This window comes from Mobula birostris, chromosome 23 (assembly GCF_030028105.1).
Source record: "Mobula birostris isolate sMobBir1 chromosome 23, sMobBir1.hap1, whole genome shotgun sequence".
Lineage (NCBI taxonomy): Eukaryota > Metazoa > Chordata > Chondrichthyes > Myliobatiformes > Myliobatidae > Mobula > Mobula birostris.
In genome coordinates, this window is record NC_092392.1 from 43,515,971 (window position 1) to 43,538,318 (window position 22,348).

A 22,348-nucleotide genomic window follows, 5' to 3' on the forward strand; every position below is an offset into this window, starting at 1 on the left:
TTCCTCTGTCACTTCAGTTCGGTTCCCATCCCTCTGCAATCCTAGTTTAAACTCTCCACAATAGCCTTATCAAACCTCCCCGCCAGGATATTGGTCCCCCTCAGATTCAAGGGCGACCCGTCCTTTCTGTACAGGTCACACCTGCCCCAAAAGAAGTCCCAATGACCCAGAAATCTGAATCCCTGCCTCCCGCTCCAATCCCTCAGCCATGCATTTATCCTCCACCTCATTCTATTCATCAGATATGTTCCCCTTCTTTAAAGAACAGGGCTCCCCTCCCTCCATTCTTGATGCTGTCATCAACCACATCTCCTCCATTTACTGTACATCCACACTCAGCCCATCTTCCCGCCACCTTAATAGTGATAGAGATCCTTACCTACAACTCCATCAGTGTCTGCATCCAGCCCATTATCCTCCACAGCTTCTGCCATCTTCAAAGGGATCCTATCACTAAATACATTGTTACCTCCCCGGCCCTCTGCTTTCCACAAGGATTGCTCTCTCTGTGATTCCCTTGTCCATTCCTCCCTCTCCAATAATCTCCCTCCCTGCACTATTCCCTATTCCCCGCAATCATCCTAAGTGCTACACCTGCCCATACACTTCCTCCCTCACCTCCATTCAGGACCCCAAGAAGTCCTTCCAGGTGAGACAACTGGAAGAATCTGTGAGACAACTGTGAGAATCTTCTGGGGTCATCTATTGTGTCCAGTGCTCCTGATGCAGCTCCCTCTACATTAGTGAGACCCGTCGTAAATTGGGGGACCGCTTCGTCGAACACATCCGCACCACCTGCCACAAACGGGACTTCCCAGTAGCCAAACATTTTAATTCCTATTCTCGTTCCAACATGTCGGTCCATGTGACGAGAAGAGGCCACTCTCATCAATTTCTCCTTCTGGTAAACAAATTCCACCCTTCCCTCCTCTACTTCGCCATTCTGACCTTCTTACCTATTCTCACCTACCTGTTAGTTCCCCGTGTCCCCTCCTTCCTCCTTTCTCATGTGGTCCACTCCTCTCTACCACTTACTCTTTCTGCCCACCTGTCTTCACTTATCACCCTCCAGCTAGCCTCCTTCCTTTCCCCCCACTTTTTATTCTGACCTCTTCCCCCTTTCTTCACAGCCCTGAAGAAGGGTCTCAGCCTGAAACATCGATGATCTATAGAAGCTGCCTGACCTGCTGTGTTCCTCCAGCATCTGCAGACTTCCTTGTGTTTATTATTTATTGTGTTTTATTGCGTTCTTTAGCAGCATCAGATCTGGAGTAACGGTCATTTTGTTCTCCTTTACATAAACAATCTTGAATTTTGTTACCTCAAAAAAAGTTTCCTTAACAAATCCACATTAACATCCTTTGTTTCAATGTTGATTTACGCCATCTGTCAGAGTTTTCTGGACAAATTGCCTTTGGCTAATCTCAGCTCTGTAGCAACTTTCATTTTCTCTATTTTAATCAGGCTTATATAAGTAAGTTTCCAACCCTCTGGCACCTTGTCCATAACCAAGCTACTTTGAAAAATGGAAGTAATGGGAAAATGGAAGTATTTCCTCTCTTCTTTCTTTTAAAAGGCTGAGATACATGATATCCAGCTATTATGATTTATGCACTCTCCATCTTTACACAAGTGTTAGTTGTTTGTTCTTCACAGACTAACCTTTCCTTAGTATATATCTATAACATATCTTGGGTTTGATTGTTTCCATCTCCCATATTTTTCCGTAACACTCAGTTTGCTATTCTAATTTCACTTTAATATTGGAGGAGGAGCGGGTAGTGTTGAGGAGACAGAGAGCCTGCAGAGAGACTCAGATAGTTTGGGGGAATGGGCAAAGAAGTGGCAAATGAAATACAACATTGGAAAGTATATGGTCATGCACTTTGGTGGAAGAAATAAACTGGCAGACTATTATTTAGATGGGGAGAGAATTCAAAATGCAGAGATGAGAAGGGACTTGGGAGTCCTTGTGCAGGATACCCTAAAGGTTAACCTCCAGGTTGAGTCAGTGGTGAAGAAGGCAAATGCAATGTTGGCATTTATTTCTGGAGGTTTTGCATATAAGGGCAGGGATGTGATGTTGAGGCTCTATAAGGCACTTGTGAGACCACACTTGGAGAATTGTGTGCAGTTTTTAAAAAGGATATACTGACATTGAAGAGGGTTCAGGGAAGATTCACGAGAATGATTCCAGGAATGAAAGGGTTATCATATGAGGAACATTTGGCAGCTCTTGGGCTGTATTCCCTGGAGTTCAGGAGAATGAGGGAGGATCTCATAGAAACATTCCAAATGTTAAAAGGCCTGGATAGATTAGATATGGCAAAATTATTTCCCATGGTAGGGGAGTCTAGGGCAAGAGGGCATGACTTCAGGATTGAAGTATGCCTATTTACAACAGAGGTGCAGAGAAATTACTTTAGTCAGAGTGTGGTAAACCTGTGGAATTTGTTGCCACAAGTGGCTGTGGAAGCTAAGTCATTGTGTGCATTTAAGGCAGAGATAGATAGGTTCTTGATTAGCCAGGGCATCAAAGGGTATGGGGAGAAGGCAGGGGAGTAGGGATGATTGGAAGAATTGGATCAGCCCATGATTGAACGTGGAGCGGACTCAAGAGGCCAAATGACCTACTTCTGCTCCTGTATCTTATGGTCTTATATTAATCTTTGCACCTACTCCAAAAGCCTTTCCGTGGTGTTGATAGAACATAGAATAGTACAGCACAGTACAGGCCCTTCGGCCCACAATGTTGTGCCCACCCTCAAACCTTGCCTCCCATATAAGCCCCTACCTTAAATTCCTCCATATATCTGTCTAGTAGTCTCTTAAACTTCACTAGTGTATCTGCCTCCGCCACTGACTCAGGCAGTGCATTCCACGCACCAACCACACTCGGAGTAAAAAACCTTCCTCTAATATCCCCCTTGAACTTCCCACCCCTTACCTTAAAGCCATGTCCTCTTGTATTGAACAGTGGTGCCCTGGGGAAGAGGTGCTGGTTATCCACTCTATCTATTCCTCTTATTATCTTGTACACCTCTATCACGTCTCCTCTCATCCTCCTTCTCTCCAAAGAGTAAAGCCCTAGCTCCCTTAATCTCTGATCATAATGCATACTCTCTAAACCAGGCAGCATCCTGGTAAATCTCCTCTGTACCCTTTCCAATGCTTCCACATCCTTCCTATAGTGAGGCGACCAGAACTGGACACAGTACTCCAAGTGTGACCTAACCAGAGTTTTATAGAGCTGCATCATTACATTGCGGCTCTTAAACTCTATCCCTCGACTTATGAAAGCTAACACCCCATAAGCTTTCTTAACTACCCTATCTACCTGTGAGGCAACTTTCAGGGATCTGTGGACATGTACCCCGAGATCCCTCTGCTCCTCCACACTACCAAGTATCCTGCCATTTACTTTGTACTCTGCCTTGGAGTTTGTCCTTCCAAAGTGTACCACCTCACAATTCTCTGGGTTGAACTCCATCTGCCACTTCTCAGCCCACTTCTGCATCCTATCAATGTCTCTCTGCAATCTTTGACAATCCTCTACACTATCTACAACACCACCAACATTTGTGACGTCTGCAAACTTGCCAACCCACCCTTCTACCTCCACATCCAGATCATTAATAAAAATCACGAAAAGTAGGGGTCCCAAAACCGATCCTTGTGGGACACCACTAGTCACAACCCTGCAATCCGAATGTACTCCCTCCACCATGACCCTCTGCTTTTTGCAGGCAAGCCAATTCTGAATCCACCTGGCTAAACCTCCCTGGATCCCATGCCTTCTGACTTTCTGAATAAGTCTACAATGTGGAATCTTGTCAAATGCCTTACTAAAATCCATATAGATCACATCCACTGCACTACCCTCATTTATATGCCTGGTCACCTCCTCAAAGAACTCTATCAGGCTTGTTAGACACAATCTGCCCTTCACAAAGCCATGCTGACTGTCCCTGATCAGACCATGATTCTCTAAATGCCCATAGATGCCTATCTCTAAGAATCTTTCCCAACAGCTTTCCCACCACTAATGAAAGGCTCACTTGTCTATAGTTACCTGGACTATCCCTACTACCTTTTTTGAACAAGGGGACAACATTCGCCTTCCTCCAATCCTCCGGTAGCATTCCCGTGGACAACGAGGACATAAAGATCCTAGCCAGAGGCTCAGCAATCTCTTCCCTCGCCTTGTGGAGCAGCCTGGGGAATATGCTGTCAGGCCCCGGGGACTTATCCATCCTAATGTGTTTTAACAACTCCAACGCCTCCTCTCCCTTAATATCGACATGCTCCAGACCATCAACCTCATCATCATCAAGTTCCCTCTCATTGGTGAATACCGAAGAGAAGTATTCATTGAGGTCCTCGCTCACTTCCACAGCCTCCAGGCACATCTTCCCACCTTTATCTCTAATTGGTCCTACCCTCACTCCTGTCATCTTTTTTTTCTTCACATAATTGAACAATGCCTGGGGTTTTCCTTTACCTTACTCACCAAGGCCTTCTCGTGCCCCCTTCTTGCTCTTCTCAGCCCCTTCTTAAGCTCCTTTCTTGCTTCCCTATATTCTTCAATAGACCCATCTGATCCTTGCTTCCTAAACCTCATGTATGCTGCCTTCTTCCACCTGACTAGATTTTCCACCTCACTTGTCACTCATGGTTCCTTCACCCTACCATTCTTTATCTTCCTCACCGGGACAAATTTATCCCTAACCTCCTGCAAGAGACCTCTAAACATCGACCACATGTCCATAGTACATTTCCCTGCAAAAACATCATCCCAATTCACACCCGCAAGTTCTAGCCTTATAGCCTCATAATTTGGCCCTTCCCCAATTAAAAATTTTCCTGTCATAACTTTCCATTCTGTCATTCTGTCTGTCATAACTTTCCATTCTTGCCTTATCCTAGACATGAGTGATGTTCAACATACATGGGTATCCAGAATTTGGAGCTCTTGCTTTTTTTAATGGGTATGTGTTTGCTCTGGACCCTTAGAATCCAGCTCATATTCATAGCATAATAACTTGCCCATCTAGGACTGACATGAGTAAAAAATTGTTATGACCTTGGACTGTCGATAGAATATTCTGAGGGTTCTGAGTTTTTTGCTGTTGGTTTTTGTTTTGTATTCTTGGCACCTTATTAATTATAATTATGTGTATTGTTGTGCTTTGAGGTTTTTAATAAGTTATTCTCAGGTCTTCTCTAGTTTACATTTAAGATACAATTGACCTTGAATACTTCCAATTAATTCTCTGTGACTTTGCAGGTATCCTTGGACTTTTGTCTCTTATTAGAATAGTTACTTGTAAGCCTGTTATTAGCCTGGAGTTTTATCAGTTGGACACAGACACCTTTGTGCCCTCAATTGTATTTAAAGGGGCAGTGCTAAGCCTTTGTTGGCTTGGTTGTCCTGATCCTTGCCTAGTGAAGTTCTGGCTGAGTGATCTAAGACCTTGTAAGTTCAACTGCTTTGCTTTGCTAATAAAATTCCCAGTTTAGTTTAACCCTTCTGAGTCTCTGTGTGACCCTGTGCATGAGTCTGAAGATACAGTGTGACAGAAAATTCTTCATTTAATATTTTGAAGTTTTGAAAATTTCTAACCCAAGAGCTGGATATGCTCAGGGGGAAGTTGGTAAGAATGTCAGTCATAATCTTATTGGATGGAAGATCAAATTCACAAATTCAAAGTTTTTCTTACTTCTTATGTCCTTCTAAAAGAAATAAGAAATTAAACAGAACTGAATAGCTAAATATTCAGAAGAGATTTCTTTGTTGTTTGTTTACTGATCAGTGTTTTGCACCAGACCTGTACCTAATTAATAAATATCTATTCCTAGATTGTGTCAGATTAAAAGCATGCTAAAGTGAATTACAATGGGAGTACAAGAAATCATACAGAAATACAAAACTTACCTGAGCATCTGGACAATTTTCAATTTTAGGTATATTGACTTGGCAACTGGTGGTTGAAACAGACTCACTCAAAATAAAGGTTTCAGTCACTAGAAAAGAATGAAAAAATAAAACTCTATTTTGAAATATAGCTAGTACCATGCTTACAGTCAAACCACTAGATGAACTTGGATTGTCTGAGTTACACCAGAAAGACGATTCATGATAATGATTGCAGTATACCAAACATTTGGGGATATTCATTTGATAAATTCATTTTGTACATATATCATTGTCACTAAATCCCTTGGAAGTTTTTCTCTTGGGGATTTTTAAGTTTATTTGCAAGTCTAGAAGTGAAGCTAGATTGATTGATTTTATTCTCCTGCCGTTTACTATTTTCTGTTATTCAGCATTCTTTGTGTACAATTCCCACACGTGTTCCTTCATTTGTCATTTTATTTTTGCACTGCATTCCATCATTTACACTTACGGCTATGTTACATCAGAAGGAGAAACGGAATCCTAAACTAATGCAAAAAGTCAAGTGAACAGCAGCAAAAGAACAATTTAGTAAGATGAAATCATGATAGCTTTGTCTGTTGGAATAAATCTGTTTTCTACATTTCAGCAAGAAATCTGTTACTGAGGTCTATCCAACATACAGCACAAAACACAACCCAACTAGTCTATATACTAGATACTTCTCAACACTCATCCTGCCCTATCATTAAAAACTGCTACTTTCTTCTTCAGTCTGAAGGAGGCTCAATGGGCTGAATGGCCTAATTCTGCTCCTATATCTTATGTTCCTTTTATCTTGTCTCCCTATAAACAGTTAATAACATTCACCCATCAGGCTCCTGAACCAGCATGGATAACTTCACCCACCTCAACACTGAACTAATTCCACAACATATAAACACACTTTAAATGACTCTACAACTTGTGTTCTCAATGTCATTTATTTATTTACATGTATTATTATTTGCTTTTCTCTGTATTTGCACAGTTTCTCTTCTCCTGCATGTCAATTGTTTGTCCACCTTTTCATTGATTCTACTGTATTTTTTGTATCTACTATGAATGCCCACAAAGAAATGAATCTTAGGGTAGTATTTGGTAACAAATACATATCTTGATAATAAATTTACTTCGAACTTTGAAATCCAGCTATGCTGCTGTTACACTTTTCTGCAGTAATTCCAAACTGCAAACAATGGGAAGGAAAGATTCTTCTGAATTCCTCTTTGAAATTAAAAGTAACCATTTTATTTTTATAATCACTATTTCTATTTACTTCCCCTACAAGTAAAAATATATTCCTTGAATCTACCTTATTAACTTACTTCATGTTGGATAACTCTGTGAAATCACTCATTGGCATCCCTTTTCTACATCTGATTTTTCCTTATAAGTATACTGCAACTCCAACTTCCACTGTTATTCTTGTAAATCTTCTCTGCATCTTTTCCAATGCTGCTATGTCACTTTTTTATGGCTATTTACTAGCCTTGGGGGAAGGGAGAAGAATTTCCAATAATATAATGCCTTTCAACACATCAGCATGTCCCAAAGAGCTGAACAGGAGTATTTTTTTAAGCATAGTCATTCTTGCAATGCAGAAAACATTACAATCAGCCCATGGTGACCAAGAGCACCTCATTTCCTGGTCACTTTTTCAGAATAAGACTTCACCTAATATCAGTATTCTAAACTATCCTTTCCCAAATGATACCCAAAAACTTACTTTCATTTTTACTAGTGTCCCTCAAAACTGACTCAACATATATCAGCAGCTGCATTAAATATAAACTAAATGGTGATCTGTATTGATACTGATTGAAATCTTTATTTCTTGCAGATGCCATAATGTCATCGTGTAGCAAAGGAAAGTATGTCATCCTTAAAGCTACACTCCCCATGACAACCATACTGTAGCATTTGACAGTATAGCTTTCACTGAAGCCAGAGAGTCTAAAGAGGAACAGAAAACTCCTAATGTTCCCTAAGAGACACAACGAGGTGTTAGTGAATGTGAGGCCAAGTTGGTAAAAATAATTGGATAAAGTCTGACATTACCTGGAGAAAGAAGGAGTTTATCTGAAGGTTGGAGAATGAAGGTGCTTTCTTGTGTCCAGTGCCAACCAGACGAGAGGAAAGCATTGTTCTGATGACTGGAGCACAGCTTAGATGTTGGTTAAATTTTCCAAGATGTATATTTTCCAAATTTGACCTATGTCTGGTCACTTTTAGTTTGTGAGCATAATAAATTTTTAAATCGTATCTATACATCAACTTTTACAGTTTGTACTGTTTGCCTAGAAAATAGATTTCACTGCCTTTTAGTGAGCAGAAGCATTTTTTTCCAAATCATATGCCCCAAAAATTATCTCAAAAATTGTGTGTAAAAGGTTCAGAAAGCCATCAGTGCTTGGTTGTGTTAATTTGAGATCTGTCTGAGAACCAATGGAAGCTCCTCAATTCCCATAGTTACCACAAATTTGCTGTGTAATAATCAGAAAATGAAATATCCTTCCCCACAGTAATATTAAGACCAGACACATTGTGGGATGATGTATATCTTTGCTTGCTGAAGAGGCATAGAAAAGGGCACCAACATTTTCAAAGAGAAATATTTAAATATTGGCCAATGAAATACAAGGAGCTATTCAAAAATGGAATATTATGAATCACTTGACAAGTCAAGGTAATTCTTCACAGCACCCAAATCTAGTTCATTCGGATCTGTGCTCAAATGTACACACACACCTCTGTTTCCAACATTCCCCGCAGTTATCTGTCCAGCAAAGATTTCAAGCCTACAGATGTGTAATAAATATATATTTGATTTAAATAAGGTTTCAGGAATAGTAGGAAGTCCGCTGATAGGTCTTGCAGCCCTTTCTGTGGGCAGAGGGATCACTGAGGCTATGTCCACACTAGACCGGATAAATCCATAACCAAAGCTTTTTCTCTTCGTTTTGACCCTCTGTCTACACTGAAATGGCAAAAGAGTTCATCAGTTTTCCAATGTTCATCGTTTGCCGGGTCACACCGTCAATGAACTCCCTGTCGGTTGCCTCCATATGCTCCAGTATTTGTTTTTTTTTAGTTTTAAGTCCTCCTGCGCAAGAGCCAACAGCTATCCGTTGTTTGGCAATTTCCTTTTAAGTTTTTCTAGTCTGAAACCGCACAAACGCGCACTTTCACAGTGAGATTCGACACCAAACATGTCACTTGCTTTCTGTAGATGCGTCCTGCGCATGCCCAGTAGGAGGAGATTCACCTAAATACCCGTTTTAATGTGGACGGAGGTATTTTCAAAAACGTGGACACCTATCGTTTTTACGCGAAACCGGTGTTTTCAAAATTATCCGGTCTAGTGTGGGTGTAGCCTCAGACACTCATTATTAAATGACTTGGTTAGTAGACAAATTATTTGTGAGTTGGACAGCAGTATGCACTTTGGGAAGTGAGTTAAGTTTCCAGTGAGTTTTGGTGCTGCTTTGTGAAGAGTCCGATTGTGAGCTGAGGGTTCTTGTAAATGACGTCAAGGTGATGAACTCAGATTTGATGCATTTTGCCAAACAACAGCTATTTTCTGCATCTAAGAACTCTATTTTGAGTGCAGAAAGTTCCAAATGCGCTATGTGATATCACAGAATGTCTAAGGCAAGGGGAAAACAGTAATACAGTAAAGTAGATCCCACCTGGAGCGCCATTCTAATTTTGAGATTGGAATTAGCTTATCCAGAAATGCTCCCTATTGTCATTTACTTCCTTATTACATTGATTTTGGACTGCATAGCATTCATAAAGCCAACACAATGAATCTATTTTCCAGGATACATACTCTTACTGTCAGTAAGTCTGTTTAGTTCTTTCTGTTATTTTGTCTCTCAGTTCACCATGTCTCATTATGGGGTTGCAGTGTGAGAATTCTAATATACTGCTGCACATAGTACATTCAGAAAGAAATTAAATTTCCTCGAAAGTCAACATGATTTTTGCACTTATTTTTATAATCACATAGAATTACATTTTCAGCAATTCATTTTGAGAGAAAAATTTAACTAATGTCATAGAAAAATACATGCTAACTTAAAAAACAACAACCTATGCTTACTTGGGTTAAATGTCTGTTTATTGTTTTTAGACTTATCAAAATCTCCACAAAGTCCGCAAACACGTCCACTGTATCTAGGGTGAAGTTTTAGCTGAAAGACAAAATTGTAGGACCAAAATTATTTGCAAAGATTGTTTTTTAGGTTTCTTGCAGAAACAGCATCACCATAAATTGCATCACCACAAATTAATCTAAAAATAAATTTGTTCTCTGTTGATCTTTAATGCATCCTTTAACTGGTATGAAAGGCTAACAATAAAGATAAAATCGACCAGATTGAAATTGATCAGTGTGGCTTAAGTACCTCTTAGAGACACTTCAAACCAAATGGCCAAAAAATAAAACATCAGATACCTGTATGAAGGACTGGATTAACCATATGGTGAGATAAGGCCAAGCCAGAAACTGAGATAAATAGGCAATAATTTAAATGTATATGCATATCACTAAGTTGTAGATCAGAAAATATTGGAAAGGCAACTATGAGAAAACAACAACTGCTACTTATATTCCAAGACAACCTGCAACCTCATAGTCCAAAATAAGTAAATGTCAAAGAACATAGGCAAGTTCACCACAGAAGTAGACTCTTTGACCAACTGTGCCAAACTATTAGTGATCAAGTGTTCCATTAAACTAATCCTCTCTGGCTACAAAATGTCCATATCCCGCCCACCCCATCCTTGCATATTCATTTGCCAATCTTAGAGCCTTTTCGACACCTCTATTGTATTTGCCTCCAGCCCCACCCTTGGCAGCTCAATCCGAGCACCAAAGACTCTGTGTTTAAAAAAAAACAATTGTACATCTCCTTTGAAATTCCCACCTCTATCTTAAACGTGAACCCTCTGGTATTATACATTTTTATCCTGGAAAAATATACCAGCTGTCTACTCGATTTTTCCCTCTCTTAATCTTATAAACCTCTATCAGATCTCCACTCAGCCTCTGCCGCACCAGAGAAAACAACCCAAGTTTGTCCAACTTCTTAGAGCACATGCCCTCTGATCTAGGTTGCAATATGGCCATCGATCTACAGGACAGTCAGCCTGACATCTGTAGTGGTGAAATTACTACAGGGAATTCCAATGGACTGGATTGACCAGCATTTGGATATACAGAGTCTTATTTGGAGCAGTCAGCATGGCTTTGTGTGTGAAAAGCTGTGTTTGACAAACCTCTTGGATTTTTTTTTAAAGAGGTAACCAAGGAAGTAGATGAAAGGTAGAGTAGTCAATGCTGTCTATTTGGACTTTTGCAAGGCCTCAACAAGTTGCCACATGGTAGGTTGGTCTGGAAGGTTGGTCTCATGAAATTTAGGGATTTAGCTGGATTCAAAATGGCTCAAGCAGAAAGAAGAGGAATCTAGTTAAAGATTTGTTTTGGAATGGAGACCAGTGACTAATGGTGTGCCGCAAGAGTTGATATTGCTACCCTTGTTATTAGTTATTAGTATAAATGATTTGGGTGCAAATACCACTAAGTTTGCAGATGACACAAAATTAGAAGGTGTTGTTGATAGTGAAGAACATTATCATAGATTACAAGGGGATTGCGATCTCTTTGTTGAAATAGGCAAATGGATTCCAATTCAGATAAGTGTGAAGTGATGCAATTCATAGTACAAGAGTCTGACTTGTACTATAAATGGTAGGGCACTTGCAAGCTTAATGGAACAGAAGGAATTAGAAGTAGAATTCTATAGTTCATTAAAATCAATATTACAGGTGAAAAGGACATTTAGCATACTGACCTTCATCAGGTAGAGTACTGAATATAAGAGTTAGGACATTATGGTGTGATATGTAAGTCATTGGTGGAGCTGCACTTGGAGTACTGTGTATTGATTTGGTCACCCTGTTATAGGAACTATGTGGTTAAACTGGAAAGAGTGAAGAAAAGATTTACGAGGATGTTGCCAGGACTAGAGGACCTGAGTTACAGGGAGAGATTGGACAAGCTAGGTCTTTATTCTTTGAAATACAGTAGTGGAAAATGAAGAGCAACCTTACAGCAACGTTTAAAATATGAGAGGCACAGATAGAATGGGTGGTAACAGTCATTTCCCCTGGGTAGAGGAGACTAGAACTAGGGGGCATAGATTTAGAATGAGAGGGAAAAGATTTAGAAGAGACGTGATGGACAACCTTTTCGCACAGAGGATGCTGAGTATATGGAATGAGCTGCCAGAAGCTTGAGCCTTATAAAGTTCAGTCATAACACTAGGTATGAATTGATCCAGCATCTGCTGACTTTTTGGAAACAGAGTTCCAGATTTTCCCATTATGTGAAAGTTTTCCTGGTTTTGGTCCAAAATTCCCTAGCTTTTGTTTAAGGATTATGCCGCTTATACTGGATCCTTGAGCCAGAGAAAATAACTTAACTGTATCAGTATCATGTTAACTCAAAGAAATAGGGACAACATTTATTCACCCTGCGTTAGATACTTAAAGCTGGTGTCATTTTTGTGAGTATCTACTGACGTTCTTCAAGCCCAATAAGACTATCAGACCAGAGGTTTTAAGAGCAGAATTAGGCTATTTGGACCATCAAGTCGGCTCTGCCATTTTTTCATGGTGGATCCATTTTCCCTACCAGCCCCAATCTCCTGCCTTCTCCCCGTATCCCTTCATGCCCTGACTAATCCAGAATCTAGCAACTTCTGTATTAAATATACCCAATGAATTGGCCTCCCCAGCCACCTATGGTAATGAATTTCACAGATTCACCCTCTAAGGCAAAAGAAATTCCTCCTCATCTCAATTATAAGAGAACAAGCCTCTATTCTGAGGCTTCATATAAGCTGATCTCACCAGTGAAGACATTACTCTGGACAGAGTCTGATCAGATTCCTTGAGAGAATTACCAAAACTCCATTAGCCTCATATTCCAATTACTTCAGCTACCAGGTAATCCATGACATTAAATAGCATTATTATCATAGGTCCCCAATCATCACCAGTCTGGAGGGGCCATCACTGAGCTGAACCTTATCTGCAACCATTCATTAATAGAGTGGTGCAAGAGAAAATTAGAGGCTGGGTATTCTGTAACAATGATCTCAGATCCTCACTTCCAAAGATCTTTTTTTCATCCAAAAGTTAGGAGTGTGATAGAACATTCTCTGACTGTCTGGATGAGGACCGCTTCTACAGATCTCAAGTTCAGAACCACCAGGACAAAACACCTGTTTAAGTAATACTATCACCTTCCTAAACATTTATTCCGTCCATCATTGGTGCATAGTGATTGTTATGTATACCACTTACAAAATGCACTGTAATTACTCATCCAAGCCACTTTACTAATGCATCCCAGAACCATGACCTCATCACCAAGAATGAGCAGATTAACTCTGCAAGTTACCCACCATCATGACTTGGAAATCATTGTTACTGAGACTAAATATGGACCTTCCTGTCTAATAGCATTTTGGGAGAGAATCACACCATTAAATTTTCAAGAGCAATTAAGATTGGGCAATGGGTGCTGACCTTGTGTCTAATGCCTGGATTACCAAAAATGAATAAAATTTTCCCAACAATGAACTCCAGTTGCTGCGATTGTCCCTTTCAGTTATATGACTGAGGTTTGTTGAGTCATCATGTACTTACGAAAGCAAAATCACACTCAACAAACATATTGTATATTTTTTAATGTAAGGGAAGAGCTAAACCCAAACTAATTGATGTGATCTATTTGGACCTCGAGAAGGCTTTCATTGAATTGAAACACAAAGGATTATTATTCATATTTCAAGTGCACATTATTGAAGCTGATGAAGTGATGAAGCCTGAGCAATGTTCAATGGATAGAGAAACAAGAGTGGAAATAGACATGTCAGTTTGACTTGGGAGGCTATGACCAGTGTGATGCCAAAAGATGACAGCTGGGTCCCAGGCACTCACAGTCTACATCAATGATTTGGATGAGTGGTTCAGCTATAATCTACCCAAGTCTCCTGTTGGTAGGAAGCTGGGTGACATATATACTGTGAGGAGGGCACAGAGAAATGCTGGGGGAATAATAATAGACATAGTGAATAAGCAAGTATGTGGCAGATGGAATATGTCATATATACATTCAGTAGAAAAATAGAATAGCAGTGTAAGATGTCAAAAGATGTTGATGTTTAGAGTTAGAATTAGCTCTAAACATCAATATCTACATTCTTACATGCAGATCCACCATGCAATTAGGAAAGCAAACAGTACTTAACCATTGTAAGAGCACATGAGTGCAACAGTAGATACCTCTTACAATAATTACATAAAGTACTAATGAGTCCACTCCTGGAATATTGTGTTTAGACCAGAAGATCCATAGATCTAGGAGCAGAATTAGGCCATTTGGCCCATCGAGTCTGCTCTGGCATTTAGGCATATTCTCCAACCCTAAAGAAGGATATACTAGTGTAAGAAATAATGCAACCTAATTCACTAGAATCATTCCTGAGACACAGGTATTTGAGCTATGAGGACCGATGAACTGATTGAGTCCATAAAATGAAGGCTGATCATAGAAATTCCTTATAAGGCCTAAAATTATTGATACAGAACCGATGATTATCTTGGCTGGTGTTAGTATGAGGGACCAGAATGTCAAAACAAGAGGTTAGGCATTCAGGAAAGAGGTGAGAAGAAATACTGTTACTCAAAGGTGAAGAATTCTATTAATGAAAGGGCTGTAAAGGTTCAGTAATTTAGTATATTCAAGACAGAGATCAACAGATATTAGATATTTGTTGGACTTAAGAAATAAGAACTCAAAAGTACTGAGGTAAAAGATCTGCCATGGTATTACTGAATGGCTCAGCATACATGAGCAGCCAATTGCTTACTCATGCTTCTATTTCTAATATTCTTATGAAAATTTGCCTGCAAACCTATAATATCTGAAGAGTTTTGAAGGCTGAATATCAGCTAGAGTGAGCTCTGATAGGCAGATATTCTTTTCACAGATAAACTGTATTTTGCTTCCAAACACACTGATGTGAAATTAATATGTACCTTTTTATTATTGTGCATTATAATATTTTACTTCATGTAAAATTTATTTGTTCAGGTGTAAGAAATATCTGTTTTGATGAGATAGGATTTAGACCAATAAAACTCCATGAGACTGGTTGATAAAATGGTAGCGTTTTTCTGAGGTTGCACAGAGGTATTTTTGAGAAATGTGACTTCACCTTCCCTTGTCTTCAAGAGAGCACATACAGGCTGTTTGTATTATGGAAATTAACCCTTGTAGAATTCACATAGGATAACTCAAAAAATTCAGTTACAAAATAAAATTTGCTTCCATAGAATTCATGTGTGCATTAACTAAATTAATCAACAAAAAATAATATTTTTCACAGCATGTGCACATAATACAGCTCTGTATTACGGAAAATCATGATACGCCCTGTTTTCTAGGAACACAACCCACAACCCTCCATCCACCCAAATTATGGAGAGGTTATCTGTATCCCAATAATAAAGACTAAGTATAACATAATAAAATGTTATTTCCTAAAATGGAAGGCTATACTTAGAATATCTCACCGACAATGCATCGTTTCCATTCCAGAGCAGCGATATGGAATTCTTCTTGTTTGTAATTCTGGTGTTAATTCCATTACTATAAATTTTGACCACCTTGTCAATATATGGCAAAGTTACTCTATAAATAATAATGATATGAAAATAACATTAAAAATTCTGCAACATATCATGAAGTCTTTTTATCTCTATTAATGTATTGGGCAAAATTGTGTTTGATTCAGTATCCTTTCTTCCTCAGCTTCTAGGTCAGGCAATAAGGAATGACCACATGGGCAACTAAGACTCAGCTGGCATTCTGGCAGTCAAAACTTCTATGGCATTTGCTGGCTGTCCATCTTTTGAATAGTGTTCATATGTCTTTAATACTCAATGGCATTTAAACCATAAAAATAACTAGAATAATAACTATTTATACATAATAAAAATACAAAAAAAAGTTAAATATATAAACAGATTTGTATTTGAGATAGCTTTTAAAGTATCTTGCACAAGCCTGCACCTACAACTTTATCCTCAAGGATGGAGACCTCATTTAATTAGGGTCGCTATACTGCATGCACACCAGCTCTCCCTTTTGTAGTATCTGTGAAGTGGCTTATGTAAGTCCAAAGCATTATGAATATTGGAAAGCTGATCATCTGCAGAACCACCAGCTGCTAGTAAGCACCAATCAGATCAATACTTCCCTTGTGATGCCTGATTTACTATTGACATAATGAATTTAACAAGCTGGAGAATTAGACTTTTGCCCTTTCCACACCCCACCACAGCCTTTCAAGATACAGATTCACAATGTGCATACAAATAGGAGCTTCTTTCGCCTGAATGGCTGGTTGCTGGTGGTTCCATTGATATATAGCTGAAATGTCCAATCATGAACACTTATGATTGGGATATTGGCTGATTATTGACAATATGCAGTGAGTGCAAGTAACATTACTTAGTTGCCCTCCAAGTAAACAGCCAGAGTGTTATTAAGATCAGTATGTACAGCTATCGTTAACAGCTATAAAATTGGGGAGAAGCTGAAAAATAGGGAAATAATGTCACAGAAGCAGAAGTTATTGATCTTGGTCAAAAGGTACTGTAAAAATTAAACTGAACAAATTCAGTAACTTCATGTGAAAGAATGGCGAGGTTTGGGGCCAAATGTGTGTGACTGTGTGCGAATATATGTTGAAGTTAATAAAGTATTATTATAGAAAGCGTTATTAAATGTAAAACCTGTTTTATAATAAAGATAGTCTTGTTTGATGCCAAAAGCTAGAAATCAATGAAATGAAAACATGTAAATTCAGAGAACATTAGAAAAATTAAAATATGTTTATCTCAACATACTGCATATCAAGAAAGAGGTTTTGGCTTCTGTTGAATAAAAAGCTTTTTTAAATTGCAAAATCAATCAAATGAATCTTTAGAAAATTTCACAAGTGAAAACAAAATGAAACTAAAAATTAGAATTACTGTGCACCATTAACACATTTATTATTCAGGTCAAAGGTCCATAAATTTAAAAGTAGGCAATTCCAGTGGAGAGGAAGCACCTGCTTAAGGATTGCTGGATCTACCTGATTCACCTATTGATCAGGAATGACTTCCTGTTCTCCCTGCTCATAGATTCTGAAACCACTTTATTTTCAGAAAACTTTTTTTTGATGAGACACAATGTTGCAGTATGTAGGTAACTGCTTTTAAGGTTAGAAATGCAAGACTCAATTAAGATCAGACAAGAACTTTGGCATTCTATCAAGCTCCAAAGATCAGGATTTTTGGTTCTTAATTTTCTTATGACATAAGGTCTTTTCAGAGACTTTTGGATAGGTATATGGAGCTTAGAAAAATAGAGGACAATGGGGAAGTCTAGTAATTTCTAAAGTAGGGACATGTTCAGCACAACTTTGTGGGCCAAAGGGCCTGTATTGTGCTGTAGGTTTTCTATGTTTCTATAAAGAAGGATATTCAGCCCACTGAGTCTTTGCCAGTTTTTGAATAATCTCCTTAATTCCGTTTCTTCACATTTCCTAATAAGCTATTTCTGAAACATGCCCATCCATTCCACCTTGATTCTACTACCACTTATTGACACTAGAAATAAGTTATAATAACCAACTAATCTATAACCAGCACATTTTTGGTATGTGGGAGAAACTGGAGCATGCACAGGAAACCAGTGCAATCTTGGAAATTTGCAATGTTCTATACAGAAAGCACCATAGGACAGTGTTGAACCTGGGCTACTGCAATTGTGAGTAACAGCACTCTGTTTCTGTGCCATCCAATTTATGGCCAACAAACTGACTTAAACTGCATTGAGCTAAACAGCAGCATTATTATAAAATAACTGACTCCAAGCAATTGCTTAACTGCCTTTTAGAGTCCTGATGAAGGGTCTCGGCCCAAATGTCGACTGTACTCTTTTCCATAGATGCTGCCTGACCTGCTGAGTTCCTCCAGCATTGTGTGTGTGTATTGCTTCGATTTCCAGCATCTTCAAATATTCTCTTGTTTGTTTAACTGCACACTAATTTTTCACTGCCAAGATTGCACTAATTAACAGAGAGTATTACATTGTAGCCAATTCTACCTTTAGTAGTACTGCACTGTTATCTTGTGACATTTTAAGCTATGAATTAATGTGCCATCTGGCATGAAAAGAACAATCAAATCACAAATCCATTTTACCTTATTAATAGTCAGTTTTAATATTCCACAGTTGGGAACAAATTCAGGAATTAATATTTTATAAGAACATGAAGTAGTTACACTAATTGTAAACTTTCCTGTAAAATTCCTAAACCAACCAATGATCATTATTGGATGAAAGGATTACTATATTATTCCCAGGTTTGAATGGGTTTTCAATCATGCCATGATAGCACTGTTGTTGCTTTTAAATTATTGCTATTAAAATATATTAAATGTTGAAAACTTGGAGATAGAGATCTGAAGGTATAGATTATGTGGATAAATTACATGGAAGTCTTACAACTGAAATTATAAATAATTTCTGCAGAAGTAACTTACATTTTGTTTTTAACTGTAATTACCCCATTGTTCACAACAATGATGGTGGTTTCAATTTTAATGAATATATGCTCTAGCTTTTTGTCTGATCCTCGGCGGAACTTCACCTCATAGAAATCAAGCTCAGAGTTGCACAGTTTACTCATGATGAGGTCACAGTTTGAATCAAAAAAGGAAAGTTCATTATTAAATTTCTTGAATACTCCTTTTCCTAATGTTTTGCAGGTATCTAGAGGAAAAGAAAGAATACCCCTGTTATAAGAGTTGAAAATTACAAGCAATCTAAATGTAACTGGTGGATCAAGCACACAGAAGACAATGTACTTACGATGGTTTTCTGTTCCCTTTTGGTCACTGCTCACTGAACGCCTGAACACTTGGGTAAGCACAGCCCGATCCAGATCTTACACAAAACAATATTTTAAAATTAATATGTTATTTAATATACAGTGCTGGTATAGAGTTTATTTCAAATACTGTTCTTGTGCTTTTATCATGTTTTATTAAAATAATTAATCGAACAGAAGAAATGAGTCAACTCTATTTTTTAAATTTGAAGTTTCAGCCATCAACATATCTAAAATGTAGATAAATATGATAATATTTCAAGCAGTTCTAGAAATTTTTATATTTTTGAATGATCATTGATAAAATAAAACCAGAGAATATGGAAACAGCTATTAATTCTGATCATTGGAATCTTTTAAATATTGATATTTTATGCCGTTTAGAATCACTGGTTATTTTCAGCTGCAGACTTAGCGTTCATTATAATAAAGAGCATATCTTTTCTCATTCAAGATGGATGCAAGTTGTTAAATGTTAATCTACATTTTGCCTGAGTTACGTATAACATAGAATATAGAATTTTGAACAGAAGTGGGCCTTTCAGTCCATGTTGCTTCTGCCTGCAAAAGATCCATATCCCTCAATTCGCTGCCTATCTGAAAGCCTCTTGAATGCTTGAATGCCACTATCATATCTCTCTCCACTACTACCATCACTCTCCATGTAAGAAATCTTGTTCTGCATATTCCCTTTACAATGATCACCCACCGCCTTTTCTGCTTAAAGCCATGCCCTCTAGTATTCAACATTTCTACGCTGGCAAAAAAGATTCTGGTTGTTACCCTATCTGTGCCTCTCTTAATTTACTCTATCCATAGCTTGACTTACAACCTGAGGGTTTTTCAGTTCACTGGATGGCTATATGGTATCTCAGGCAAAGTTAGGTGCACAAGGCTCTGCTTCTTAATCAACTCATGGTGCTTGGACGTGGCAGTTCTGGTGAGCTCTTACTTAACCAGTTTGGAATATCTAATGTTGAAGTGTTCTACATATTAACTGCCATAGGAATTCACTTCAGCTATCCTAACAGCAGTCTACATCCCACTCCAATGGATGTGAAGCCTGCACTCCAAAAAATATCAAGTCATGGTGCACCTTAATCTTCCTGATCAGCCTACGATGAGAGACCTGTTCAAAGGCTTCTGAAAATCCATACCAACATATCTACTGCCCTATGTTCATCAATCATTGATCACCTTGGTCACATCCTCAAGAATTGCAAACACATTTGTAAGATTGTTAAAACTTGCCCCACACAACACTAGGCAGCCTGTTCCTATTTAGCCCACTATCTTCCATATGTGGATCTTAAGAATCCCTTCAAAGAGCTTCCCTATCTTACTCTATATTTGTCACAGAAAAACTTGTTTGTAAATTGTTGTAGACATTCGTTATTTGAGCTTTTCTACAGATATTAATGATACTTTAGATTTTGTTTTCATCATCAGCATGTGACTTCTATATTTCACATGAGAAGCACGAACTCAATAAAGGCTAATTCCTTCCTGAGAAAAGACAAAGGAGTGAATTTTTACATGGGTGCTCTTGATTAACTGTTGCATTATATAAGAAAACCTGGGAAAATAGTGTAAAAGAACGCTCAAAAGCTAAACCAAAATGTTTTTGATTATAAGGAAGGATTGATAAATATAGAGTCTAGGAAGCAAACTCCAAATTGTGGAAGAATAATGCCTAAAAATTGAGTAGCAAGGGAAGGTCTCATTGGGTAAGGGAATGGCCTGAAGGAATTTAATCATGAAAATACACAATTCAAAATGTGAATCAAACAAATAAATGAAAAAAAAACATGAATAACAGCAATATGGATCATGATGAGAAAAAGAAAATTAAGGCTCAATTACCACTTTCAGAGAAATGCCCATTGACAAATCTGTCAAAGTGAGAAAGGTTTATGACAGTAGCTCAATAAGAACTTGGGGTTCCATTAATACACTTTAATCTGTGTTATTGAGTTTGGATGTTTTCACCGCATTACAAAAAGATTCTGTTTCTTTCTGATATCGACTTACCAAAAGAGGACTGTGAATAGTCTTGGCTAGACCACCCAGCAGATGAGTCATAACCTGTGATAGAAAAATAACAAATAAGGAAAATAATCACATATTTCATCTGCAAACTATCTGAAGTATTCAATGGTCTGGATATTCAAAGTATACAATATACATAAAAATTTACTTTGAATATAACAGTAAAACACTTAATTATGACTCATCTTACATCAGGTCCAGATGAGATTTAATACATAGTTGAATCTGAAAGCTGCCATCCAAGATGTTTTGCTTCATTATTAACTTTGCAATAATTTTTTGACTAGTCCCTTGTTGAAACCAAGTACTTCGTTACTTTTCTATATCTGATCTGACACGGAATTCATTTTATAACTTATCCTTCCTGTTGCGATGCCCTTTGGATGGCTGCACACCCTTTCCATTTCCGACATACAGTGACTTCCATTAGAAAAGCAGTTCAGTGCTGTCAGATATTATTGTATATTTTTCATCTTCAGTTCCCCTAGCTAATCTTTGCTAGAATGGTGATTTGGAGACGAATAAAAAAGATGAATAGTTTTCCAACTGTTCCAACCATCTACACCCTTGATCAAAACTATCATGTCCTCTTTCTTATTCACCAGACTGACTGAACCAATTTGGTGAATGTAGATTATTGCAATACCTTTTTTCACTGAATGAAACTAAATATACAAGAGCACACAGGAATCAAGGATAAAATGGGAGGGCAATGATTCAGCAGACTCAAACTATGGTTCTTTGGAATTTTTCCCTAAAAAAATGATACTCAGTAAATACCACATTCAAACCTTAACCAAAAACACCATAGACCATTTTGGGAGAATGAGATATATGGGAACAATCAATGTTCCAAAAGAAAGGTTAGCAGAAGGCAGGATGAATTTAGAAGTTACTAATTCAATTTTCTGATTAAAGCACTTGCTCTCCAAAACCATTCAAAGATGAAAGTAATGGAAGGGGATGTGAGAAAACGCAATGATGGCAATTGTATATAGGACATACTATTTTCTCTTTTTAAATAAGAACATATGAGAAACTGAAGAGGTGATTTCCTTGGCAACCATTAATTAGCCAAGGATTTCATCATTACTGTTTCTCTTTCTTTCTTTCTTTATTAACCTTTTTATTGATTTTGAGAAAACATATATACAGACAAGGGGAGAATTATCTCAAATATATATCAGCAACAATATAAACAAAAGATAAAATAGATATTATCATAATCATACATAGTAATCAAATATGCAATATAAAAAAAAGGACAGCTAATTCTCCTCTTATCAATTCAAAAAGAAAGGGAAAAAAACTTTAGATTTAAAATAGAGGGAAAAAACCT

The 22,348-nt window shown here is 38.0% G+C and overlaps 1 protein-coding gene across 1 annotated transcript in view; it reads right to left on the minus strand.

Annotated features, from left to right (window-relative positions):
* Positions 1 to 22,348, minus strand: part of LOC140187006 (uncharacterized) — a 98,270-nt gene that overhangs the window by 72,865 nt on the left and 3,057 nt on the right. The window contains exons 2-7 of the mRNA XM_072241867.1: positions 20,992 to 21,045; positions 18,942 to 19,016; positions 18,614 to 18,842; positions 15,590 to 15,707; positions 10,044 to 10,134; positions 5,936 to 6,024 (exon numbers count right to left, since the gene is read on the minus strand). Of these exons, the coding sequence (XP_072097968.1) occupies positions 5,936 to 6,024; positions 10,044 to 10,134; positions 15,590 to 15,707; positions 18,614 to 18,842; positions 18,942 to 19,016; positions 20,992 to 21,045 (656 nt within the window). The remainder of the gene's footprint in view (positions 1 to 5,935; positions 6,025 to 10,043; positions 10,135 to 15,589; positions 15,708 to 18,613; positions 18,843 to 18,941; positions 19,017 to 20,991; positions 21,046 to 22,348) is intronic.